General features: G+C 44.9%; 3 protein-coding genes across 9 annotated transcripts in view; 1 reads left to right on the top strand and 2 right to left on the bottom strand.

Moving 5' to 3' along the window:
• The window catches only part of LOC116821346 (tricarboxylate transport protein, mitochondrial-like), a 42,832-nt gene extending 35,251 nt beyond the window's left edge, over positions 1-7,581 (bottom strand). For 2 of the 6 annotated variants that reach the window (XM_075073986.1, XM_075073985.1), the window contains exons 1-8: positions 7,376-7,545; positions 4,687-4,794; positions 4,445-4,544; positions 3,659-3,703; positions 2,768-2,906; positions 1,981-2,065; positions 1,631-1,735; positions 1,284-1,399 (exon numbers count right to left, since the gene is read on the bottom strand). In XM_075073986.1, the coding sequence (XP_074930087.1) occupies positions 1,284-1,399; positions 1,631-1,735; positions 1,981-2,065; positions 2,768-2,906; positions 3,659-3,703; positions 4,445-4,544; positions 4,687-4,794; positions 7,376-7,499 (822 nt within the window). In that variant the 5' untranslated portion in view covers positions 7,500-7,545. Of the gene's footprint in view, positions 1-448; positions 523-1,283; positions 1,400-1,630; positions 1,736-1,980; positions 2,066-2,767; positions 2,907-3,658; positions 3,782-4,444; positions 4,545-4,686; positions 4,795-7,166; positions 7,347-7,375 lie in introns of those variants that run through there. The other 4 variants (XM_075073983.1, XM_075073984.1, XM_075073987.1 and 1 more) reach the window with 4 other exon arrangements.
• On the top strand, positions 7,375-19,298 carry TEKT1 (tektin 1). 2 transcript variants are annotated; one of them, XM_032774470.2, is made up of 8 exons: positions 7,375-7,397; positions 12,115-12,361; positions 13,322-13,487; positions 14,706-14,834; positions 15,389-15,532; positions 16,228-16,450; positions 17,326-17,522; positions 18,950-19,298. In XM_032774470.2, exons 2-8 carry the CDS (start codon positions 12,172-12,174, stop codon positions 19,107-19,109), a joined length of 1,209 nt encoding a protein of 402 aa, XP_032630361.1. In that variant the 5' UTR covers positions 7,375-7,397; positions 12,115-12,171; the 3' UTR covers positions 19,110-19,298. The 2 variants fall into 2 exon arrangements, with proteins under 2 accessions (XP_032630361.1, XP_032630360.1); XM_032774469.2 differs by lacking the exon at positions 7,375-7,397 and adding an exon at positions 10,070-10,117.
• An 809-nt stretch (positions 19,299-20,107) lies between these two features.
• Positions 20,108-22,432, bottom strand: LOC116821345 (F-box only protein 39-like). Its single transcript, XM_032774460.1, has 3 exons — positions 21,419-22,432; positions 21,034-21,210; positions 20,108-20,236 (listed from the first exon to the last, which is right to left on the bottom strand). The coding sequence occupies exons 1-3, from the start codon at positions 22,430-22,432 to the stop codon at positions 20,108-20,110; spliced, it is 1,320 nt and encodes a 439-aa protein (XP_032630351.1).
• Positions 22,433-26,582: the final 4,150 nt, after the last annotated feature.

Consider the following 26,582-nt stretch of genomic DNA (forward strand, 5'->3'; position numbering starts at 1 on the left):
TAAAACAAGTTGCCTACAGTAACTGATTGCCAGTTTATGAATCTGATATAATCAGTCCCATTTGCTGGAAAATAGGCAACAGTTCTTATAGAAGATCACCATCATAAACTGTTCCAGACGCGTGTATGGAAAGGAGTGAAAGCTATCAAATATGCTTCCACCTTCTTTTCCTCTGTGATCAGCGTGCATGTGACAGATATAGTCATTTGGGACAGGGGAGGGTAAGGCGCAGTAGTTGTAAATGGTATATGCTAGTTTTAAACTGCACTAAAAGTGAACTCATGAAGAAAGACACCAAAACAACAGTACTAAGATAAATTCCACTTCAGCAAAGAGGTGTAGGCTGGGCTAAAAAGCATCACCCATCAAAATATGGAAAACAATAGTTTCACTGAAATATTGCAGCTATAATATTGTACATATATAGACAATAGTTGAATCTACTTACGCTAATAAGCCCTCCTTTTTGAGGATCTGATAGGCACAATCTAGTGTATTTTTATATTTATGGGCTTCCAGGCCCTGAAATGCAAAATATAAATGAAGTGAGCTGAGAGATTAGAGATCTCAGCTTTTAGCGAATTCCAGTATGAACTGTAATTAAGAAATGGCTTTTTGGAAAAATGTCACCTCCCTGCCCCTCAATCAGAATCCCAGAACTGTCACAGTACCACCTGCTAAAATGATATGAACAGTGGAAAAACGTGGGCGGCCCAGAGAGAAAACTGCAGGATTTCCACAAAATTCTACCTGCCACTTTGGATTCGTTTCTCTGTGAAAAAAATCTCAGTCACAAATTTTGAAGCTTTTATGCCTAGTTTTCATTTTTAAAGACAAATCCAATGACATGCCATCACTAATACACCTTTCCTTGACAAATGGAAATTAAGCTTGTAAAGCTTCAGCAGAAACCAAGTAAATCCAAGGATTTCTTCACAAAATGTGGTTCCCTTTAGGGTAGCTGTGATGCAAAGTACCTGACAAAGCCACTAGCACAGCACTATGCTAGATCTTTAGTCAAATGGAAACTTTTTGGTTAAATGAGTCTTTTTGCACACTGTTCCGTGCACAGCACAATGGGGTACTGGTCAATGACTAGGGCTCCAACATACTACAGTAATACTAATCCTCAAGGGTCACACTAACCTAGATAGAGCGTAGGCGTAAGAAACCAGCGTACGAGGTTTTTACTGCCTTCTTAAATGAAACATCAGAGCTCTGCTAAGTGTCCTGATATCCAGGACCCAGTTTATTTTAAAATTAGTTTCTATAGTGATTTTTACCTGCATTCTGGTTTTGATGACATCTAATGGAGTATTGCCAAAGACACTGGCTGCACCTGCAGCAGCACCAAATGCAGCTGTAATAAGCGGATTCATCTTTCTGTGGGGATTATCACCTGATCAAGCACATATAGGAGATAAAGCAATTAGACCATATACCTCTACAAATGCTAATGTTCTTAGAAATAATTTAGAATATATTCTCATATTCAATTAAGTGGTCAACCGTAGGAAGTACTGATCAAACTTTTATAACATCGCCATTTAAGCAAGTTTAAAAAAAATATTAAGTAAGATTTTATCTACTTCTCATAATACAATTAAATTGCCAGCATGACTCATTTTACCTAGATACCAATTTCGAAGGGAAGTCATCACAAAGAAACGGATAGCCTGGTTTGAGCCTTGTTTGAGGACTGTAGCTGTCAGCCCCTGATATGTTCCACGTAAACCTGTAACAGATTACATAATTTTCATTTTATATATAAATTTTAGAAGTGTGAGTGAAAAATCAGACAGCCAGAATGAACCTGCCAGTCTACTGAAAGACTGGATAATTCACTGGAACAAACCGTGTTCTCTCTCAACACATTTATCTTATATAATTAGATTCAAATAGAACAAAGGATGTTTATGATTCCCCCATTAAGTTATGTGGAGATAAAAACCCACAGTAGTTTTTGCTGCACGATTATACCTTGTTCCCGAACAATCTCACGGACACCTTGGAAAAACCCTTTGTACTTTGGATTTAAAGAGGACTGATCATGAATGAACTTCACCTGTAACAATTTAAAACAAAACTTTAAGCACAACATTGTTTCATGACTATTATCCTCTAGTCCAGTGGTTCCCAAACTTGTTCTGCCGCTTGTGCAGGGAAAGCCTCTGGCAAGCCGGGCCAGTTTGTGTACCTGCCGCATCCGCAGGTTCGGCCGATCGCAGTTCCTAGTGGCCATGGTTCACCGCTCCAGGCCAATGGGAGCTGTGGGAAGCAGTGGCCAGTACGTCCCTTGGCCCAGCCTGCTTCCTGCAGCTCCCATTGGCCCGGAGAGGCGAACCACGGCCACTGGGAGCTGCGATCGGCTGAACCTGCGGATGCGGCAGGTACACAATCTGGCCCGGCCCACCAGGGGCTTTCCCTGCACAAGTGGCAGAACAAGTTTGGGAACCACTGCTCTAGTCCATCATTTAACATGAATAGGGGCTATTTTGTTAGGTTTTGGAATACTGCCAACTTATGGGAAAAATCCCTCTCCTGCCTTTTAAACAAAAATATTTCATAAGCTACACAAGTTTGCACAGTAAAGTGATAATATTTTTGTCTAGTTGCCCAAAGATGGATGAAAATGGCCTACTACATTTTAGCTTGTGGTATTTTAAAAACACAATGAGGAAACAGTAATGGACTTGTTTAGTTGACAGGAAGAAGTTTCCAAGAAGTAGATGATGTTATAGCCTATGAATATTAACATTCTGCCCACCTTTATAGTTTCCATTGGACAGACTACTAGGACAGCTTCTGCAACACCAGCTCCAAGGCCACAAAGCAAACTCCTTTTGTTGTCTAGTTTCCCACTTGAATCCTTTGCAATATTGCTGAGGAACTCAAACATGCCAAATCTGCAGGAAACAGAAGAGCTTTGCTTTCCCCATCACAGATTTTCTCGAATGTAGACAGGTAGCATCTTGAACGACAGTGTCAGAAGTATCCAGCCCACTGCTCTATCCTCTCTCTTTTTCAAAAAAAGGTAATATCCTCAGCTATGGATGTTCAATTACTTTTAATGAGGACTGGTATCCCAGCAACTCACCAAGACTAAAAAACCTGTGGTTTGGAAAACTTCTCTCTCCTTCAGTCCCTTAATCAAATCCTTCTATTATGAAAATAAATCTTTGCCAATCAGAAATGAAATAGCTAAATTAAATGTGCCATTCTCCTCCCCAATCCAGTGTTAGTAAAGTGGAAATGAAGACAAGTTGGGGGTGAGATTATGACTTTGCCACATGCCCTGAGTGAAGGGCAATGAACAAATAAGCTGCCCAAGGAAAAGAACAGACCACAGTCCTGCTCATAGCCACAGTATGATTCCATGGTCCCACCATACCCTGGGAGGGAAAGGGAGCAAAAAGAGACGCAATCTGTACCAGCCCTATACCCAGGACAGATTACACTCCCCTCTGTATTGGTAGAACACTGGGGAGACGGAACCAAGGCTACACTGACTCCCCACCCCTGCCCTACCACTCCTTAACTACTTACACGGGAGCCGAAGCACTGTCCAGGCCCACATTGCTACTTACAATCAAGGTAACCCACACAGGGACTGAAGGGGACACCTAACACCACCAAGAAGGGAGAGTAACAATCTTACCCAGTGTGATTTGGTATGTTTCCCTTGATATTACTGAAGTAATAACTATCACAAACAAGTCAAAAGGAGACTGTGCTATCATAACAGCCTTATTCCAAGTGGTAAAGCTCAGTAAAGCACCAGCTAAGAAATGCAAACAGAAGACAAAAATACAGAATGAAACAATATCACGTCTAAATAGTAAAAATGTCATCTTATTCTTACCAGCAGTAGTCAATAAGATAATGAAACTGACATTTTACAGCCATCACTATCCGACCCTGGAACGTTTGATCCAGTGCATACCACAAATAGCCTCGCGATGTTAAATCTATAGTATCTACTACTTCATTTAAAACACTATGATCCCAAACTGGGTCTTTATTAAGAGTGAAAGAGTATAAAATGGACCATTCACACTATTTTCCCCTTTCAAACTGTGTAATAGTCAAACTAAAATTATGCTTTTTTTTCAGATGTTCACCTGGCCTAAGAATCTGCATAAAGTTTCGATACAGAACATTATTTTTCCAAGACCTATATTGCAAAGCCAATAAAATACAGATGGAGCTCAAGAGAGAGAACTGAACTGAGCACATCAGTCCTTTAGAAAATGGGGGAGGGGAGGTGAAAATGGTGGCAAATGATATAGTTACAAATAAGATAAAAAAGCAGTCTCATTTAGCACTTTGAGATCTATAGGTGAAAAAGCACGCTATAAAATTGATAAAAACCTATCAGTGAAGTCCTTCCACAAATTGGACATGTTTATTATATTTACGAATAATAATTTAGAGATCACCTTACCTGACAGCAGATTTTGGAATAGAGCCATATAACAAAGAACTTAGGCCCCTGTACAGACCCTTCACACCATGCTCCTGAATGGTCAGCCTCACACAGTGACCTGCAAGACAATTTCCATGTCTAGATAATCAACTTTTACTTTACAAATGAATTATAGAGATTTTCCTGCTAGGCTAACAGTCTACTAGAAACTTTGTTTGATATTTTAAAAAGCACACACATAGGAGTTGTTATCCTCTTACCAATGCTTCTATACCGAGGGGGATTTGCTCTTTCATCCAATTGTAACTGTGTTTTCACATATTCTGTGGGAAACGTGATACAGATTTCAATACCTCCAGCAATGCCACCTGCACAGAACAGAGAGGTAGAAATGTTATGCTGTTATTTTTATATAAACAAAAAGTAAGCAACACACAAATTGTGCCATACTGCACTGCGCCAATCCACGTTGAAAATTATCCTATTAACAGTTTTGGCAACAATGCAGTAAGTACAGAAACACAGCAGAAACATTTCAAAACCAGAAGACACCCAGGGGAAAAAAAAAAACTGGCTAACTATTACAAACCAAGCAGCCAAGACAAAAGGGGAGAGGATCAAAGAATTCCATAGAGACAATGAGAAATAATTCCTAAATTACACATGCAATACACCAACAATCCAAAAACAAAAAGAGTGGTTACTTATAGTGAAGTTTAAGTGTAGTTAGAGAGGAGAGATTCCATTAAAAAGTCAAAATATTAACTATGGAAATCACAAGGATGGTGGTATGACTTTAGCTTAACACCCAGCTCACATAGATCATTCAACAAACCAATAAACATGACATAAAAACCAACAGACACACCAATACAAATCCAGTGGACACACTTCTTGATTTTAGTGGGAGTTGGATCAGGTGATTTTCACTTTAGACTTCAGCTGGAGTTGTGGGTACTCGGCATTTGTGAAAATCTGGCTCAATATTTTAGATACTCATTTTTGGAAATTTTGTCCCCTCGCCCACTTTGACTCTTCCCAATATTCAATTGAGTTTTATTATTCTTTGGACCACATCTATACAAACTTTAAGAGGTCCCCTTTCTCTCTTCTTCCACAGAATTCTTCGAGTAATACGTTACTCAGCAACAATTAACCAAGGAATATTTCATCTCAGGTTTCTGCTAAATTCAAAATAACCTTTTAGAAGCCCTCACTGAAATGTGAGATCACTTTTCAGGATCTCCCACTGAAATTAAAGGCAGGATTCCAGTTGACTTTAATGTTAGAAGTATCAGGCCCCTAGTCTGCACACATGCTATCCACGCTTTTCAAGAGATCAGTCCTGATTTTTAAGCTAACTTACCATTTTTACCCCCGTTCCATTCATCCAGAAACCCCTCCAAGTCATTATATTTCAGTTCAGTTCAAGGGTGTGTGTTTCCATCTTTCAAATGATGGATATGACTGCAAATCAATTTTTTTACACTTCATTCTCCACTGACTTGTAATCATTTATTCCAGTACAAAACAGTAAAGCTCTACTAAAGCAAAACAGTAGAGTTTACATGCACTCTGAATATGAATTAGTGATTAAACAAGGTGCAAAGCAAGGGAGATTACGGCCCTTACTTGGGTCCCTAAATGGGAGTTTTGAAAGTCTGGCCTTCAGCACCAGGGACTGACAATTTCTTGCAGAAGGGAGAATGAAGGAAACCCATATGGCTCCACTCACCCCAAAATTCTCTCTGCATAACACAGCCCCCTCCTTGAGACCATTCCTTACCCCTTGGGTGAAGCTCACTCTATGTCACTAAAGGAAATGAACACAAAACGAAGGGGGACTCAGAGGCCAGGTCAGCACCACTGTCTTTGGAATGAAGCTAGAGCAGCAAAGAACCAGGAGCAACATCAGTGCCACCTTCCATAGCTCTCCTAGTACACGGTACATTACAGCTATCATGAGCCTGCCATCACCCCCTTTCACCTCCAACCAACCACCCCAACCCTACTGAGACCAGTTCCCCCCTTCCCCAACAGGTCCTCCCTTGCCCAGCCCCACTGAGACCAACCCCCTTCACCTCCAACAGGTCCTCCCTTGCCAAGCGCCTCTCCTCCAGCCCCATAGAGACCACCCCTCCACCTCCAACAGGCCCTCCCTCACCCAGCCCCAGTGAAACCAGCCCCTTACCCGCACTGAGACCAACCCCCCACCCTCAGCCAACCCCACTGAGACCAACCCCCCCACCTCCAATAGGCCTTCCTTTGCCCAGCCCCACTGAGACTAGCCTGACCCCCAACAGGTCCTCCCTTGCCCAGCCCCTCTCCTCCAGCCCCACAGAGACCACACCCCCACCTCTAACAGGCGCTCCCTCGCCCAGCCCCACTGAAACCACCCCCTTACCCGCACTGAGACCAACCCCACACCCTCAATCAGCCCCACTGAGACCAACCCCCCCCACCTCCAACAGGCTCAGCCCCATTGAGACTAGCCTGACCCCCAACAGGTCCTCCCTTGCCCAGCCCCTCTCCTCCAGCCCCATAGAGACCACACCCCCACCTTCAACAGGCCCTCCGTTGCCCAGCCCCACTGAGACTAGTCCCCCTCCACCAGCCCCCCCACACCAACAGCCCCACTGAAGCCGAGCTCTCCCGCCCCCAGCAGGCCCCCCCTCGCCCAGCCCCGTTGAGACTGACCCCCCCCGCTGCACCCCGCACTCGAGCCAACGCCCCCTCACACCAGCACGCGCTGCCCGCCCCCCAGCGGGGACTCGGGAAAACCGCGGCCGGGGCGGGCGACACACACAGTGACACCCCTGGGGTGCGGGCGGGCACTGGGGGAGTGTGAATTCCCCCGGCCCAGCTGCCCTCTCCTTGCGCATAGGGCGGGGCGGGCAGCGGCTCCGCCTCCTCACTCCCCGCGCGGGAACGGCCGGGGAGGCGCCTTACCGGCCAGGATCGCCTTGCCCGGGTGGGTGAGCTTGGCTTCGGCGGTGGCTGCCGCGGCAGCCACGGCCCGGGGAACCGCTGGCTGAGCGGACATGGAGGCGGCTCTGTCTGCGCCCTCCCGCATCGCAATTCAATCGCACCCGCGACCGCCCAGCTGTTCTGCCCGCCAATGTGGGAACTAGCTGGGCTGCCCCCATCAGCCACCTGTATTTGCATATTCATGAGGCCTTATGAATCTTGACGAGTGGTGCAGGGGGCGGGCTCAGGCTGGGGGCAGCTGATTGGCTGCGGGGATAGTGCGGCTCTGGGATTGGCTGGCTGTGGGTGAGGCGAGGGGGGCGGGGCGGGGCGATGCTGCAGGGGCTATGCCTTGAGGGGGATGCTGGAAGCAAAGCCCGGTGCGTGGAGGAGATGGGGGTCTGGGAAGGGGGCCTCATCAAGCTTGCTTGCTAGCATATATATACCTGCCCCTGGAAATTTCCACTACCTGCGTCTGACGAAGTGGGTATTCACCCACGAAAGCTCATGCTCCAAAACCTCTGTTAGTCTATAAGGTGCCGCAGGATTCTCTGCTGCTTTCATCAAGTAACGTGCCTCATAGGACAAGGGGTAATGGGCTGAATGTGCAGCAAGGGACATGTAGGTTGTATGGAGGGAAAATCTAACCCTGAGGATAGTTAAATAGTGAAACAGGCTTCCAAGGGAATCCCCCATCCTTGGAGGTCTTAAGAGCAGGTTAGACAAAGGGCTGGTCTACCCTTGGGGGCGGGGATTGATCTAAGATACGCAACTTCAGCTACGTGAATAGCATAGCTGAAGTCGAAGTATCTTAAATCGAGTTACCTACTGTCCTCATGGCACGGGATCGACGTCCACGGCTCCCCCCTGTTGACTCCGCTACTGCCGTTTGCTCCAGTGGAGTCCCGGAGTCGACAGGAGCATGTTCAGGGATCGATATATCGCGTCACATCTAGACGCAATATATTGATACCCAAGAAATTGATTGCTATCTGCCGATACAGCCGGTAGTGAAGACGTACCCAAACACTTGTCAGGCATGGCCAGGTTGCCTCAGCACGAGGGGATGGACTAGCAATGAGCTCTTGAGTAGAGCCCTGTGCGGATGCAGAATGTATATCTGTGGATGCCAATATCTGTATAAAGTGGAGCTCTGTGGAGCTGCAGGGCTCTAGCAGGAACGGCAGCAGTGAAACCATCAGTGTGTGAGGCTGCTGCTCGCAGGAGCCAGCACCCAGCCTGGGCAGCAACTCCGGCATGGCTGTACTGTCCCCCCAGCCTTGCCCACTGGGGTGGGCACCACGCTCATTGGCAACTATCTCATGTCACGCTAGCATTCGTGAGCAGCTCCCAGACAGGCGTCCCTTCCACACAGCAGTGTGTGCAGGACTGGCTGTAGGCACCAGCAAAGCAAGCACGTGCCTGGGACGGAACATTTCCAGGGACAGCATTCCAGCCATCCTTTTTTTTCGGGGCAGTTGCTTCTCTCTGAGCTGCTCCACTTAGATGGGGCGAGGGCGCCACGCCCCTGGCCGCAGTGGGAAGGGGAAGTTCCAGACCCAGGGTGCTGAGCTGCCAGGGCTCAGCTGCTACCTGGGGAGGAGAGGGTGAGTCCTGCAGGGGCTGCGCCGCCTCATCTGCACACTGGCTGCTGTGCTGCCTTGTGCCACCCCTTATATCGGGGCTTCTCTGCACAGCCAGGTGTGAGAGGGGTAAAGCCCCTGCAGGCTCTGGGAGAAGGTGACATCACTACTATCTGAGCTTGGGGTGGCAAAAAACCTAAAGCCAGCCCTGAGAGTGTGTCTCCTGTCCGGGAGCATGCGAGCTGTTCACACACAGTAGTGTGACCAGGGACAGCTGCTGGTGAGCCTGGTGCCTGCCCCAGTGGGCAGGGCTGGGGACATAACAGCCACACTGGAGGAGCTGCCAGGCTGGCTCTTGTGACCAGTGGCCTGACATGCTGCTGCTTTCGCCGCTGTGGTTTCTGGTAGAGCCCTGCAGCTCCGCAGATATCTGCTTTATATCCACGGATGTCAGCATCCGTTGATATAAATTTTGTATCCATTCAGGGCTCTACTCTTGAGGTCCCTGCCAGCCCTACATCTCTATGATTCTATCTGAGATTATTAAATACCTTGTTTTTATTTAATTTTTAAAAATTATTAAAATCAGAAAAATTTGAAAGATCAAATTTCCTTTTCCCTTTATGCTGTTCAATTGCTTATTTTTGTTCATTTATTGTTACATTTCATTCAAACAGGGAAACTTGACCGCTCAGTTTCTCTTTCTGGTTCTTGTGGATTAACATGAGATGGTATCTGGGTTCACAATCACCTGGGAATGTTAAAAATTGTTTTAATTATTAAAAATAAAATAATTCTGATTGTTTTTAACTTTAAAAAAATCCTCTTCATCCATATTACGTTTAATTAAAACTTATGTTAACCATAATTTAAGTTAGGAAATAAAATTACTTGACGGTGTTTCTTTAAGGGTTCCCTGTGAGGTTTTAAAAATAAAGAGGAAGTTTTAGAGACATAAACCAATAAACAGGATATGTGTAGGCTTGATATTTACAAATAAATATGTTTTACAAACAAAATATTTTGAGAGTATTTCCTCTTGGACTTTAGTTCAAAGTTTTATGTTGTCTCTTCTCCAGCTGATGGCATTAACACAGGTAAGGATGAAGGCTGCAAGAGAAATACAGAACACTTATTTCAGGTAAAAAGATTCACCGGTTCTTAGTGGTTTTACATAATAGATAATAAGCCAGGGCCCAATCCTGCAAAATACTGAGTGCCCTTAACTCTGAGGAGCAGGAGCAGGCTTGAGATTGTCAGTGGAAAAGTTCCAGAACCAAAAGAAAGATCATGGGATACCACTGCGTCACACTAAAATATTTTCAGGTGGATTTTACAATCTGGGATGACAGAGACATATGGACTTTAGGTCTGTGTGCACAGTCTAGCTCTCAGGGTGATCTGGAATATTTCCCCAGTTTTTAACTTTTTCAGCTCCATCTTCTTTCTCCTTCAAAGCTCCACATCTCTCTTTCCTGTCCTCTCTTCTTCCTTCTTTCCATCTCTTAAATACCAGATCCTTCTCCTTTCAGGTAACCTATAGCTATCTGATGTTTCCAGAGCACTGACCGTCATAGTATCTAGACTAATCCCTTTTTCAGTTCAGATCCATCTTTTCTTGTCTCTGGCTCCTGATCTTTTATTCCCTGAAAGGAAAAAAAATATAACTGCCTGTTTAAAAACAAAATAGTGCTCACAAAATATTGTTGAAAGTATTTAATTGGTTACAATTTAGACAGTCACTTAAAGCTCTTGTTACTAGGTTTCAGTACAAGGTAGATGATAATTCATTTAGTTAGTTAGCTAGATTTAAAATAATAACACTACTTATCCCAGGCTGCAGGCACCCTAACTTAATTAATTGTAACAATAAATCCAAGTGCATTAAGTCTCTGTGTGAGAGATAGATAGATGCTCATGTACTGGAAGGGAAAGCACTATTATTCTCCAGCCATGTGCCTCTTCCAGAACTCCGCCTCTGTTGCCAAGGTGAAGTGTTCCCTTGTTCCCATAGGAACAGGTTTGTGTATATTCCAGGCTGTTTCTGAGTCTGCTCCTGGAATAGTCAGTCTCAGGGAAAAAACATACTTCACTGCTGCAGCAACTGAGCTGAAGTCACAATCTGGAGTGTATCTGCCGGTTAAGGGAAGCCAAGATCTTAGAACGTGGCCAGCTTTTGCCATAAGCAACAGTCAGGCCAGTAGCCACACCAGCAAAAGTATATGTGTGGTTTGAAGGGACAGATTGGTGTGGGTGGGTTTGGTGGCATAGACTGATTTATGTCTGTATTTGTTGGGTAGCGATGGGAGTGGAGTGGATTTAAAGGGAGGGATTGGTGTGCTGTGTGTGTTTAGGGAAGGGATTGTTGGGGAAACAGTCGGATGGAAGCACAAAATCACGTTTTCAGCACAAGGGTATATTATAATACAGTTATGTATTGTACCAAATTCATGTATTTTTTCATGACCTCTTAGCATCACCATTTCCATATGTAACAAAAATTACCTTAGTTGGTCTTAGTTTTTGTTTTATTTTCTTCTGTCCTTCCTTCCACTTTCTCCTTCCCTTGTACCTCTTGGTGTATTTTATCCTCCATCTTTTTAAAGGTCTGTTTTCCCTTAGTCTAATGCTTCTGCTTAATTCTTTTTAAAATGTTCAGCTCCTGTCACTTCTACCCCGTTCCTACATCTCTTCTTTCTCTTCAAGAGACTTTTTCTGATTTTGCCTTCCTCTCTTTTTTTAATTTTCCCTATTTGTCCTTTGCGTAATTTCACTCTCCTTTTTCTCCTTTCCCCATGTTTTTGCTTTCTTTCCCTGTGTTATCTCTCACCTTCTTCCATATTCCTTTTCAGTTTCTCTCCCTACTCCTCCCTGCCCTACAAGCCCCATCTCTCCCTTTATTCCATCCCCCGGATTGCCATGAGCCATGATTTTGCTTTATGTGGTTTAGCGTCCAGTGCCTTCCCTCTCCCTCATCATCCTCCAAGCTGACCCGAAGTGTGGTCCATGTAAAGTCTTCACCTACTTCATTCAGGGGCTACTACTTACCCAGTTTCCACCCTATCCTCTCTGACCTGAAGGCAGCTTGTTTTGCTATCTGTGCCCAAATGACCTGATACGATATTATCCCATTTTCAGATTCTCCATCCGAAGAGCTAAGCTGCTGCTTTACGTTCAGGATCTTTCAAAAAGACAATGGCCAAACTGTTGCAAGCTCCACCCAAGTTCCTCCCCCCAGAGTGGCATATTGCAAGCAAGACACAGTATGCCAGTGCGGAGAGTCAGAGATCCAGGTCAGAGCGACTTGTAGCTGAGAGCCAGAGGCTGGTGGATGAAATCGAAAAAACAACTCAGAAAACCCAAAGTGATGTTAACAAGAAAATAGGTGATCATGTGGGCTTTGTGGGCTTCATTATTTTATTGGACTGTTTAAGGGAGACTCACAAAAAGCAGGAGATATTAAATAGTTTTAATGGCTTATTTCTCCTTCCCTTAGAAAAATGGGGATGCATTTCCAAATCCTTTTAAAAATACCAAAGTATTTTTGGATTTTATATTTTAAAAATACCAAAGTATGATGGATTTTATATTTTATGGGACCAAACAGTTTCAGGCATGTGTTAGATATAGGGAGACAAATTCAATCCTGGTGTAATATTTACTAACTAATTGTTAAGGCAAGAGTCTGGACTGAGAAAAGAAAAGAAAACAACAACACTGAGTCACACATTACATTGCCCCACCATGGAAATGGTGTAGCTTCACCATGTTCCATAGGGAATTCAGAGAGAGATTGTGCATCAGGATGCTAGGAGTAAGGTGGATGCAGTTGTGATTTGCACTTGAGAATCCTCTTTCTTACCTATGTATCTCTGCAAAGGCCAGTTACAATCTGACCCTTTGAAAGCATTGTTGTTTTTATTACAATAGTGCCCAGAGGCATCCAGTGTGGCCAGAGCTTCATTGTACACTGTACATAGATATAGTAAGAAGCAGCCCCTACCCCAACTAGCTTACAGTCTAATGAGGTAAGACAGACAAACGAAGTATCATTATCATCACCTCCATTTCACAAACAAAGAGCTTAGTCACAGAGAAATCAAGCAACTTGCCCAAGGTCACACAGGAAGTCTGTGGCAGAGGCAGGAATTGACCCACATCTCCTGGCTCATAGTCCAGTGCTTTAGCAAAACCATTGCCGTACATCAGCATACAGAGCTATGTGCACAGCACTTTTGGTGGCTCGCGTCCCTTTCTGCTCATGGCTAAGGCTGGGCCGTGAGGCCCTGTAGAAAAAGCCGGGCTTTTATTTCTAATTAATTTGAAATGTCTCTTCATTCTGCAGAACAGAGACTTGATGAAATAAAATTCTGGAAGCAGGAATTAGATGACAAACTAGAACAGATTGTTAATGAGACAGAGGTGCTGTTGACTTTTAAGACACGGCTAGAGAAAGCATTGGAAAGCTGTAAAGAGCCACTATTCATCACTCAAGAGTGTCTCTTGAACAGGTAAGGGTAATAGCCAAACAACAACAATAATAATAATTAAGGGGGTAAGAAAATTAATGACTAAAATGTTAAAAAAATGAAAAACCTGACAGTGTTCTGGATAAATGATATGTTGGGGCCTGGGATGTATGACACGTAAGGCCCAATCCTGCAAAGTGCAGCGCCCCTGCAACACCTGCTAAAGATGGAGTTTCTAAAAGGTTGTCTATGGGAAATAGGTCTGAGCTCCCATGGATATCCAGTGGGATTTGGGAACTTTGCTCTTGTAGATATCTTTGGAAATCCCAGCCAAAGTCAGCAGGATTTGCAGGTGCTCAGCACTTTGCAGATATAGGCTCTTCATAAGAGAGGCAGACACCCAAAGAGAAGCAAGTGCTTTGTGCCCTGCGGTCCAGTAGGGGAGATCTGGGTTGGAGTCCCAGCCTCCGTCTCCCATATGGCTCCAGGCCAGCAGGAGCTGGGAGTGCAATGGAGGCAGTGCTTTCAGGCCTCTTGGGAAAATAAGGGAAATCCAAGAGCATCCCATTGGGCTGAGTGGAGAGCAGCGCTGGTTGGTTTCAAGTGCACTGCAGGCTTCCTCCTCTGGAAGGGTGGTGACAATGAAGCAGGTCATCAAGTTGCAGGGTGTAAAGTGGATGAAACTTGAGGAATTCTAGGACTTTGATAGCAGGAGGCCTGCCCTCAGAGCTCAGGTCCGGATGGATTCTCAACAGTGCTGAGCACCCACAGCTCCCATCGGCTTCAGTGGGAATTAAGGCTGCTCAGCACCTTTCAAGGTGAGGCCCTAAATAAACGAGTGTGTAAGAAACATGACCAATATATGAAAACAAGGTGAACAAGTCACAAAGCCCAGTCCTTTTTGTGCTTCACTGTGTCTAAGCATGTGAAGAAAGGCTGCAGGGCCAGGCCCATCCGTCATGTGTTCTGAGCAGATTTCCTTGCTTTATTCATCTTAAAAAACCTTTGTAAAATAAGCCAGGAAAGAGAAAAGCAGCATTATTCCTGACTCTGCAAACAAAGAGCCTGATTTTCTTCTTGGTTGCCTTCCGTGGAGTCACTCCTGATTTACACTAATATAAACCAGAGGAGAATCAGGTCCTAGGAGTGGAAAGGTGACTATGTCCAATCAGTTATAACAAGAACAAGGGTTTTGGGTCTCCAGAGCTGCAATACTCAAATGTTCGACACAGAGTGATGGCTCTCTCTTCTTTCTCTTAGGCAGAGGCGAGTTGGGATTGACTTGGTCCATGATGAAGTGGAGCGGGAACTGATAAAGGAAGTTGAAGTGCTCCAAGGGGTTATGGCTTTGCTTGAGCGCACACTGGAACAAACCAATGAGCAAATTAGGTATCTCAGCAGAGGAACAAACCACCAGATAGCTCAGACTGGGGAGTGCTTCTGGACAGGTTGTAGGATGGCTAGTGTCAAATCCTCAGAGGTGCTAAGCAGCTGCTGAAATCAGAGGGGAGTTGCAGGAGCTAGTACTTCTCAGGGCCTAGACCATGCCATTCGATTTTTAGCAGCACTGATTTCAGTGGAGAGTTCTGTTTAGACACTGACCGCACAATATGCCCCAGCAGCCGTTGACTCCCAGGGCCTCTGTCCTGATCCCACACCACTGAAGCCTGTGGGAGTTTTACCATTGACTTCAATGGCAGCAGCAGCATGCCCTAGATTTTTACAACTTGTAACTCACAGTATTGCCTATTATGATAATAACATTCATATTTTCTTATTTACCTGTTCCTGCCATCAAGCTGCATGGATGCCAGTGGGATTTCTGAGGGCCAGCGGATGGCAGAATTTGTCCCTTTAATGGTGGTTTATCTCCATTAAAAAGAGAAGGGGATAATTATTTTGTTAGGTTTCAGATTAACAGAGTCTAATTGTTTTCCCCCAAGGTTAAACCGTTCAGCTAAATACAATCTGGAGATGGATCTGAAAGACAAATTCACCGCCTTGACAATTGATAACTATTGTTCCAACCTGACAAACAATACACCTGATATAAGATATGCCAGAAATGTAGTGAAGGTTGAAGGAAAGTAAGTGGTTATTTCCCTAGCTCCACATCCAGTGGTTATACAGACATAATATAAATTGTCCCTGTAATACAAGGCCTAACATACCCATTCCAGTTTATAGTAAAGCGACCTGTCTGACTGTCTGTCTGTCTATCTTAGGGATTTATACTGTGGCCCATACCATAGTATCTGAGTGCCTTTCATCTAAAAACAATACTCATAACTAATGGACTGTAGTTCTGTTGAATGGCTCTGGCGCTAATTGCTAATGAAAGCAAAACTCCATGTCACTGGAAACCCACACTGGATTTACTAATCTAACTTCCAGCTCCACATCTTAATGGCTGCAGAGTGTGGTCCGGTAGATTGGCCACTGGAGTAGCATTCAAGAGATCTAGGTTTAGTTTCTGGCTCTGTCATTAATCTGCTGTATGACCTTGGCAAGTTGCTTCCTCTGTTTCCCCACCCAACTTTTGTCTATTTCATTCTTAAGCTAAAGTTTTTTACTATGTGTTTGTACAATGCCTAGCACCATTGAGCCTGATGTTGATTGTGGTCAATAATTATAATGTTGCTTAATAATGATTAACATAATAATAAACAATAATAATACTGCTTCTTTCGTATTACTAGAGATCTTCCGTTGTTAATGCACATTTATGAATACACAAAGAGGGCTGAAGATACATAAAGAGACCTTTTTTATTTTATTATAGTTCTGTGAGCCCTGAAGACTGGGTAGATTTCTCGAATGTAAATATTGAAAAGGCCGACAAGCAGAGGAACAACTCTTTGGCACTCAGGGCCTTGATTGACCGAATCTTATCCCAGACAGCAAGTGACATGCGCAAGCAGTGCGAGACGGTGAACATTGCTTTTAAGAACAGGGTGAAGGAGACAAAAGATGCAAAGAACAAACTGGAGATCCACCTTGCTAAGGTAAACGCTAGAGACAGTCAGCAGAGAAAATAGGACAGGGATATCAGCCAGTTCTATTGATGCACTGCCTTGAGCTATTGTGCCTTAAGAATTCAAACTTCGCAGTTATAAGCTGGACAAAGCCCAGTGCTTTTTCTGTTTTTATAACTAAAGTACCATTAGCTTTTCCATTCCCAGTTATATAAATCCTCATGACTGCATGTGCTACAAGGCACATGAAAGCTTGGAGGCTCTTGGTGATAACACAGTGCTACCTATTAGTAGCCACTCAGAGGCTGCTGTGGTCTAATGGCAGTGTCTGGACCTGGGAATCAGATGACATGGCATCTGTTCCCAGCTCTATCACTCGCTTGCTATGTGACCTTGGACAAGTCATTTAAGCTCAAATTTTCAAAAGTGGCCTCTAATTATGGATTCTTCAGTGTTTGGGTGCCCAACCTAAGACCCCTGGAGTGAAATCCTGTCCCATTGAACTCAACAAGAGTTTTGAGACTAACTTCAATGGTGCCAGGATTTCACCCTTTGAGTTTTAGAGATGCTCTACTCCACAAGTGTCCACAACTCAAATAGATTTCAGCTTGAGTTGTGAATGCTTAGTACAGTACCTCTGAAAATCAGACCCTAAGTATCTCGAATTGGACGCCCAAAAAATTGAGTGTTAGAGATGACTTTTGAAAATCTCGACCTTAATCCTTCCCTCCCCACTGTGCTGCAGTTATCCCATCAGTAAATTGGGGGTAATAATCCTCACTCACCTCTGTACTTTGAGATCCATGAATGAAGTAACACTTTAGAATTGCAAAGTATCATTATTAAAGAGGATATCACGTTTTCAAATGGCACTGTGCAGCACTTCCCTTTGTTGATTTACTAAGGTGATGGATGAGATTACATCCCAGGAAAAGAACATTGCGGCCTTAAAGAAAGCAATAATCGATAAAGAAGGACCTGCCAAAGTGGCTCACACACGTTTGGAGACGAGGACCCATCGTCCCAATGTGGAGCTGTGTCGTGATATGGTGCAATACAGGCTGATCAGTGAGGTTCAGGAGATCACAACTAATATTCAGAGGTAAATGAAATGATGAAACAGCAAGAAGTCAGTGGTGTAGGTCACTGGGCAAATGTAACCAGCCAAAGAAGTAATAAATCCAGGCACAGGTACAGACATGTATGTTCGCACACAGTTACCACGTTTTCAATATTCTGTATACCTATTTTTCTAGATCTGATGGTAGGGTACCAGAACCCTTTTTAAGGGTGTGTCTACACAGCAAAAACTATGCATTGCCTTGTCTACATGCGTTAAGTTAAACCCAGCTAGTGAGGGTAACAACAGGTGTGAAGACAGCGCAGCATGGATAGTACAAGCCCAGCCCAGGCCCTGGCTACATATTTGTCTCACTAGCCTGCTCAGAAGCTTGTGCTACGCTCTCTTCATTGCAGTCATTACCTGTGTTAGCTGGATTCAAACTAGCTTGGGTAGGCTAGCCTGCGCACCTCTTAGCTGTGTAGACATACCCTTTGTGTCATGTTGTTTTCCCTGAGAGAGTTATGGATATTAATATGATTTTTCCACTCGTTAGATCTTGAAATGATTAAAAAGAATATGTGATGGGAATGCCTGGAGCATCCGAGCCCCAGCTCCGCCATTATTGTCAAGAAAAAAATGATACTTTTTACATAGTTTTGTTGTCCTTTCATTCTACCATTTCCCATCTGCTTCTGCTTGAGGAGCATGAATGGGGTTGTAGGGTGTTGTGGCTTAGCAACCTTCTTCAAATCATTTTAATTGGGAGAGTCAGTTCTGCAAAATTGTCAGCACCCAGCATGTTCCCAATCCAATGGTGCTGTTTACAAAGGGAGGGAGGTCGCGCCTCTTGGATCGTATGTGGAAGAGACCTTGAGCCAATGGACGTATCCCCTCCCATGTGGAAGTGGGGCTCTGCCACTTCTGGGCATTGTCTCCCAGGCTATGTGGAGTGCTCTTTGCTGATCAGATGATATATCTGGGGGAAGGGCTGGCAGGGTTGTTATGGGGATTTGGGGATTGGTGGCATTCCCCTGTACCCAGCAGAGTTTATAAGGAGAAGGTAATGGAGCCAGGAGCTATAGTATCTTGCCATTTGAGACCCCTTTTTAAGAGGGAGAGGGGAAGGGCTCCTGGACAACCATGGCCAGGAGGAGTCCCTGATAGTGTGGTTCCGAAAGAGCTGCATTGCTGGAGAGCAAAGTGGGACAGAGAGGACCAAACACCTGGAGGCACCGGACCTCCATGAAGGAGGCCACGGGACCAGCAGGGTATGGGGGCATCTATCCTGCATGGATGGGCCACCCCCCCAGTGGAACAATGTGGGGAGAAACCAAAGGGGATCTTCACAGAGATTTCCTCCTGCCACATCCCATCTTGTGGGTTTCACGTTGGGAGGAAGTGATGCCGCTCAATAACAAGGAGGTACATGTAGTCAAAACTAATGTCGCTCTTTGTTTCACCCCTAGACTAAAGGACACGTTGGCACAAGCTGAGGTGGAGCTGAAAGGTCTGAGCCGTCGACAGCTTTCGCTGGAGGAGGAGATCCAGGTCAAGGAGAACACACTGTACATCGACGAAGTGCTATGCATGCAGATGAGGGAGTCCATTTCCATTAACAACTTCTGAAGCCCTGATGTCAGAGACAGCATTCCCCCACACTGGGCCAGATTCTGCTGGGAGATACACCAGAGCAAAGCCGGAGGAACTCCACTGAACATTAACCTAGCGACTCTGTGTTTACACTAGTGTGACTCAGAGCAGAACCTGGCCTAGGTGTGTGAATTAATTAAAAAAGACCTAAATGCCTCCTACCCAGCTGCTTGTGTCCCAGAAAGTCTATTGTAACTTTCCAGTAGATATTAAAGTTATGGAACAACAAGAAAAAATCCTTCATTCCAGCCACTTAGTGTATCTTGGGTGCTGTCAGTGTCACTGCTTTTCACTGACAGATTTTTTGAACTACATAAACTAGAACAGATATTCCTACACAAAGTGACTAGTTATGTTAGAGAGACAGGAAGCTAGTTAGGGCCAGCTGTGGTGCTGTGTACACCTATCCACTGACAAATGGATGGAGAATATACTTCAGCCAAATGTAAGATAACTGCTGGCAGAAGCAGTGTTTCCTAATGGATAGGGCACTGGACTAGGACTCAGGAGACCTCAGTTCTATTCTGGCTCTGTCAGTGGCCTGATGGGTGACCTTGAGTTAGTCACATCCCTTCTCTGGGCCTCAGTTTCCCCATCTCTAAAATGGGGATAATGAGTTCCTTTGTAAAGCACACTGAGCTCTACTGATGAAAAGCATTATATAAGAGCTAGGTATTATTTTAAATGTGACTGTCCTGGCAGAATAATATTCTCTGCTTCCTTCAGTGCCATTGCAAAGAAAGACAATGATGAGACACTGCGGGCCATCTGCGAAAGCCAGGATTTTAATATGTGGGCCTCTAAAATTGCCCACTGCTTGTTACAGTTCTAGAGGGCTTTCCCTTTCAGTGGCTTTCCCTTTCAGGGACATTGCTAATACCATTAGTCTCTGCACAGACTTCCTCAGAGGAACAGATCAGACATTTCCTCGTGTGACTGGTTTTTATTTTAACTCCTGGCTCATCACACACTGCTCACACCATTGGGTAGGCGATGACAAAATAATTAAGCTCTGAGTCGATCAGGTTTCTGAACTTCTTGTAAATGTCTCGCAGCAGTCGGTCCTCTTCGCTGGTCTCATGCCTGGTTGTGTAAATTCTCACCTGTGTGGAAGAACAGCAATCACAGACACACAACGCAGCCGCTGCAGTTAAGCTAGTAATAGGGAGAAGCCCGGGTGGCTGTTGAGACTGCTAGATAAGCCAGCCAGCTAATAAATGGGGTCAAATCCTGAAGTCCTTACTCAGTTTTTGCTCAGACAAGATTCCCAGGGCCGTCAGTGAGAACTTCCTTATTACAGACTGAGTGAAAATCTAGGCTTCCTCGCCTTTTGGGATTTAAACAGCAGAATAGCTGGGAAAAAGAGTGCCTCATTCTCTGCCCCCAGATCCCCTTGATCCCCAGGATCAGCTCTTGTCTCTCTGCTGGAGGCACAGGGCTCTAGGGTTCTGCTATCTCCCTGGCAGGATGGTTTCCCCTGGCTGCAGCTGTTCTTGCCCACAATTCAGGAGAGCATCCCTATTCAGGATAGACTACAAGCACATGTTTAAGTCTCACTGAAGTCAATAGGACTTAAGGATGTGTTTAAATGTTTTCTTGAATAAGGGCCTTCTTTATAGGGGGCTCCCCAGCACGGAGTGGGATTCTGGAAGAGGTGACATCGGGGTTATCATGACCTTTTCTGAGCATTGTCTGTGGGGCTGGTCAGGACTTGGGAGACCCGTCTCTGCGAGTGGACCTTGGGAATACACGTAGGATGTAAGAATACCTCCTCACAACCCCTTTCCCTGGATATTAATGGTAACTTTCAAACCACATTCAGAGGCAGGGCTGCATTAGTATGTTCGTAAACTACATTTTGACGGGGTGGAGGATGGGAGGTTTGAGAAGAACTTTTTACCTTCATGGTACACAAGACACATTTCCCTTCTGCCCGATATTGCAGCAGCCTCTCCACAAATGCCACACTGAGGAAGGCCCAGACTTTGAGGAAGAACAGCCTCTCACACAGTAACACGAGCTGCAGCAGCTCCTCATCCAGCAATTCATGGTCATTGTTGAACTCTAGCGTTAATTTCTTGAAAATAAATAACAGTGTCAATGTTGGTATCAATGAGCAGGGCAGTTATGTATGGGACTCATCTCTTGTGAAAACTACCTTGTGGAGCTCTAATGACTTCATGGATCAGGGTTTCACTTTTACACTGACAATTTGGTACAATGCCCACATGGCCACCTGGTTAGATTAGTGACAAAATGATAAACTATTGCTGTTCTCACCATACCTGCAGACTGTGCTTGTAGGGTGGTAAGAGATTGGTGAGGGTTGGCCTCATTGACCAATCCGGGTCACTGAAATAGCAGCTCCGTAGACTGATGCTTCTGAGTGGGATCTCCGCTAAGAGTATTCTGGCTAGACTGTTGTGCTTCATGACTCTTTCAAAGAAGAAGTTCACTTTCAGTTTGGGTGCTCTCTTGGCTAGGTTGGCCCAGGACATTCCCCAAACCACCTGCCCATGAGGGTCATGGATGTGGCACTTGATGTTTATAGTCCAGAGAGAATGGGCATTGTGCTCACACAGGATGTCCAGCAATTCATCCGAGATGCAGTTGTAATTGAGAGTCAGGATGACCAGGTTGCGGAACGTGGACATAGTCTGGTGGAACAAGGGGCTGCTGTAGATGGAAAGATGGTGGCTGAAGAAGTCTTCTATGTTGATTTCAGAGGCAAAACTTTTGTTTTTCAAGTAGCTCAAAGAGCTCAAAATCTCACAGCCTTCTTCCAGCATCACTCTTGCTCCTTTCAGGTTGAGATAATCAAGGTGCTTGCTCATTCTTTTCAGGAAAGTACTTATGTTCTTGATAAACTGAGTCCTGATCCCATTTTTCCAGACCAGTCGGTCCAACTCCAGATGCTGAATAGTCAGGGATACCAGACGGCTGTTACATTTGCCCAAGCGTGAGAGAAGCCCCCTCATAGTCACTTGAAATTTTCGGGTCAACACAGCATTGTAAGGATTCAGAAACTTGATTTCTAGATGTTCCAAATACTTGCCAAATCTCTTGACGTACCACAGAGCAGATTCAAACTCGGATGTGTTTGACCTGGATGGCCGCCCACTGAAGGTGATTGTTCTGGTTCTCCAGAGAGAGCCTGAGTACATGGCTTGATTCCATTTTTTACAGACTAAAGCAGCCCGAGATCTGTCTCTGTCATCTAGCCACCAGAACATGTTGCTCAGGCAGACGTCAGGCAAATAGGCCCAGCAACTCTGCTCTTGTTCACTGTCATCCTCCATGAAGGAGACAGTCAGTTCCTGTTGGGTGCAGAATCAAACCTAGATGGTGGTTTCTAGATCAGCAAGGCTGTGGCTAGTTTTGTTTGCTGCAATGAGAACGTCCCAAGTGAACAGCAAAAATCCTGCCTCTTTACATCCGAACGATGGTGACCATATGAACTCTTGGATCTAAACTGTGATCTAACCAAAAGAGAAAATAAGCATAATACTGTTATGCTGAAAGATGCTAATGGCTGCCTTCAAGTGGGTCTGTGATCCAAAAACAATGGCAGACCAGGTTAAAGCAAGGTGTGTGCTAAGTATCCTTCTTTCAAGCTCAGTGGAAGGAACAATTAACCCCCTTTATGTAGTGATAGCTGGAGACAATAAAAGGCATGAGGACTAAGAGGAGCTAAATCACATGGGTTGAAAGGCTTACTTGATTGCCAGTGTAAGGAGCTAGGGCATTGTTTTGTAAGGTATACACACAAAAGCATGCACATGTATTAAAGGAAGGCAGCAGAAAGCCAGAGACCCTGCTGTGAGTGCAACCCTGAGGTTGAGTGTTCATTAGGAAAAAAAGGTTTGTTAACTTGAGTTAACTAAAGTAAACTAGGGAAAACAAGGCAGTCTGTAGTTTTCACGCAAGTTAGCAGGTCGAGTTAAAAAGCACCTGCTCACTTGTGTGACAACTTAAGCTGCCTCATCTTCACTAGGATTTACTTCAGATTATCTAACTCATGTTAAGAATATACCTCGTTTTCTCCAGCAAAGACAAGGCCTGAGAGGAAACAGAGAGACAGAGCTTCTGGGCACAGAACTTGCTGGAGTGGCAGTCCTGGGAATTTCTGAACAAGCAAATTGCCTGTTGTTTGTTTCTACTTTGTTCCGGGAGACAGGACTTTATGTACATTCTTTGTAAGTTAACAGGATTGCAACAAAGAAATACCTGACTCATATAATCAATTTCTGCTCTCAACAGAAACAACCCGGCAAAGCTCCAAGCGTTGACTCACTGCTCAGGCCACAGGTGCAATGGTAAAATTATAGCAACAGCAAAGGACACTCTTTCAGTTCCTTGACCTCCAATAATGCTTAAACCTTCAATGGTAAAATGATATAGAAGTTCCAGATCAATTTGTTAAATTTTCTGTCTATGCAGACTCCAGAAGCTCCTGGAAAATACCAATGTAATTGAAGGTGGCTTTGCTGCATGATCAGTTATTTCTTGAGCAGCCTCAACCCAGTGTGCTTGGTACTGTACAAAGAGTTGCTTTCCTTTGCTCTGCACAGATTAACTGCACTGCCTGAGATAAACCAGCAAAACCTGCTGATTTCAGCTGCTCTTGTGGGTTAACATCACAGCCTATTTTGGGAGGCACTGTAAAGGCCTGCTGACACTTTCCAAAAAACTTTGAAAATTGGTCTATTGAAACATCACATCCAGGGCGTTAGGGAAATAAACATTAAGCTGTTCAGCCAATGGAGTGATCCAATTATTCAGTCCATTTTAGGAGTCCAGTGTGGTCCAATGGCTAAGGCACAGGTAGGGAGTCAGGAAATCTGATGGAGGGCTGTAAAAATGAGATGCACAAGGCATGTGATGCAAGAGGAATTAGTTACCGGTTCTGATTTCCATGCTGGACTGGTGGGAAGGCATTCATACCCCAGCACTCTTCCCTCTCTGAGCTTGTCCTGGCAGGTCTCAGTGAGCACGGAGACATGTCATGTGCCTGCACTCAGCCATTATGAGGGAACAGCAGATAGCTTCTGTGATGTCGCAGGCACAGCTTGGCTTTATCCCAGTACAAATGGGGAGGAAATCAGTTGAGCAGTGTCCTTGATGTGAAGGCAGGAAGTAGAGAAAGATGCATTGCTTGGGAGCTCAGTGCAAACAGCACCCAAGGTACCTGGGGGGCTGCTGCAGTACATCCTCCTTTTCCCTCTATGAAACCAGGTGATGCGTCTGGAAGCTGAGCCGCAAACTGCAAGGGAAGAAAGTGGTGTGTGCTCCAGCTTTTAACCTAGGGGCCCCAAACCTCATACATCCAATGCAAGCTGGTTTCCACTTATGACAGGACAGTGCTTCCATCCTTTTATAGACTACTCCACGCAAAACAAGTGTATGGAATAATCTGCACATATTTGCTCAGTTTTCTGACACTGGGTTTTTATTTGCTTGAGGAAGATGTTAGGCCATATTTTCCCACATAGTTTTCACTTATTTAATGTGTTATGGATCAGATGATTCTGAAGCTGGTGGATTGTGAATATTTTTGCAGTCATCGGAGCGTGAATTTATCTTTACACAAAATAGCCCCACAGCATTCAAGCTTTAGGTTAAGTAGCTAAATTCACTTTCATCCCTGAGGCAGTGAAATTGGAAAGAAAGCTGTACTCTCTCAAGCACCACCCACAAGTTGAGCCCCGCCCACTCGTGACACCAGTATAAAATGCTACTCACAGTATACTGTTCAGATTTGCCTAATATGATCATCCCTACATGCTTTGATTAGCCGTGAAAGTAAACAAGGCTGACATTTGGACTGTCAGTCTTAACTTCAACTGAAACTTAAACTTCAGGTTTAACACCCAATTGAGATGAATGAGAGCAACTCCCAGCTCCCTGCGCTATGTCCACATACTCAAGCAGACTTGTCACTGCGTCAGTACAGCTTTTGCAAATTCTCTTTGTAACAACAAGGGGTATATATTTATATTTACACAAACACTTAGTTGCTCCATTCAACCCCAGCCCACTTGGTTTAATTGTTGTACCACAGTGTCTTGTTTCACATGCGACCCACGTGCCGGAGAAGTTAAAAGCATGAGTGCACCAGGGTTCTACAACCTTGCTTTTAACTCTGATGGGCCTGAGCCAAAGCCTGTGCTCAGCGAGGAGCGTCCCAGGGTTGGGAGGACGAGGGGTCTGATTTACAGCTCAAGTTCCATCTCTTGTTTTGTGATGGCTGTCCTTATGTTACTAAACCCAAATGGCTGCTATTAAACAGAAAGAGTGGTTAGCAAGATAATCCCATTCTGCTCTTAGACGTCAGTGGGAATTGCACACGCGTTTGAAAAACAAATTCAGCCCATACAGAAGATTTAGAAGTTGGTGGCAGGGCCAATCTAGTTATTGTACTTATCAGCTCTCCATTACTGTAGTTATCTGAGTACTTCACAGTCGTTGACGTTGTTATTCTCACATCCCTGCGAGTTAGGATAGTTGTAACAAGGTGGACTGCTCCTCTAAAGCCCAAGGGGCACCAGCCCTGTTCCATTATCACACCCAGCTGGGAAGGGATCAGGTGATCCCTATAAAGGGCTGAAAAGGGCCTGTCGAAAAGAAAATTACAGAAAGCAAACAGGCTTCTATGGCAGGCCTTGGAACAGAGGGTGAGACCTTTGTTGTTTGTTTTGGTCAAGGGACTAGCTTTGTTTGGTGAGTTTTGTGTTTGAATAATAAAGTCAGGAAGAGGGCCTATTCCAGACTCTGGGAAGGGGGTCAGGCCAATGGGCTACAGAAATGCTACTGATCATTGTGCTCCTTGTACAGATGGTAAATTGAGGCCTAGAGAGGCTAGGTGACCTGCCTGAGCTCGCACAAGACATCTGTGGTAAAGCAGGGATTTGAACCTAGCTCTCCCACTTCCTAAATTGGAGATTTAACTTTTCCACCATTTGCCCTTCTCAGTTCGTGGTGGAGCAGTTTGGGCTCAGTAGCCAATGAGGGGCTAAGCCGTGTGGGCTATAGTCCTGCAGTCCATGGCTAAGCCCCCATAAATTTCAATGAGACCAGTATTTAGCCCTTTGTTGTGCCGGGTCAAACGCTATGAGTCAGTGAGGCTCTCATTGAAGTCTCATTGATGCTCAGCATCGGGCCCAAGGAATCTATAGTGCTTCTAAATTCCTTGAGGGAAAATATTTCCCTTCAAGGAAAGTGACCACGATGCATAGGCTGCTCTCAGGTGTGTGTGTGTGTATGTGCTGGAGGAGGAGGCCAGCGGACCTGAGTACAACCAGTCTAGTGGTGTGGGACGGATCACTATGGGACGTTAGGGTCAAAGCTGAAAGCCAACACCTTGAAAGCATCAGTGGAAGCACTGTGGGCCAAGTACTTCTGTTACGTTCCTGCACCTTCAGCCACGACGCACCAGTATAGCCGAGAGGA

The sequence above is a fragment of the Chelonoidis abingdonii genome, chromosome 20, assembly GCF_003597395.2.
Source record: "Chelonoidis abingdonii isolate Lonesome George chromosome 20, CheloAbing_2.0, whole genome shotgun sequence".
NCBI lineage: Eukaryota > Metazoa > Chordata > Testudines > Testudinidae > Chelonoidis > Chelonoidis abingdonii.

What these genes read in the sequence shown, in the direction of transcription:
- TEKT1 (XM_032774470.2), top strand. Translation starts at nt 12,172, where the DNA reads ATGGCCAAACTGTTGCAAGCTCCACCCAAGTTCCTCCCCCCAGAGTGG. An exon ending in CAAGAGTGTCTCTTGAACAG is followed by an intron (nt 13,488 to 14,705) that starts GTAAGGGTAATA and finishes TCTTTCTCTTAG; the next exon opens with GCAGAGGCGAGTTGGGATTG. An exon ending in CAAACCAATGAGCAAATTAG is followed by an intron (nt 14,835 to 15,388) that starts GTATCTCAGCAG and finishes TTTTCCCCCAAG; the next exon opens with GTTAAACCGTTCAGCTAAAT.
- LOC116821345 (XM_032774460.1), bottom strand. Translation starts at nt 22,432, where the DNA reads ATGGAGGATGACAGTGAACAAGAGCAGAGTTGCTGGGCCTATTTGCCT. An exon ending in CCTACAAGCACAGTCTGCAG is followed by an intron (nt 21,211 to 21,418) that starts GTATGGTGAGAA and finishes TTTATTTTCAAG; the next exon opens with AAATTAACGCTAGAGTTCAA. An exon ending in GTGTCTTGTGTACCATGAAG is followed by an intron (nt 20,237 to 21,033) that starts GTAAAAAGTTCT and finishes TCTTCCACACAG; the next exon opens with GTGAGAATTTACACAACCAG.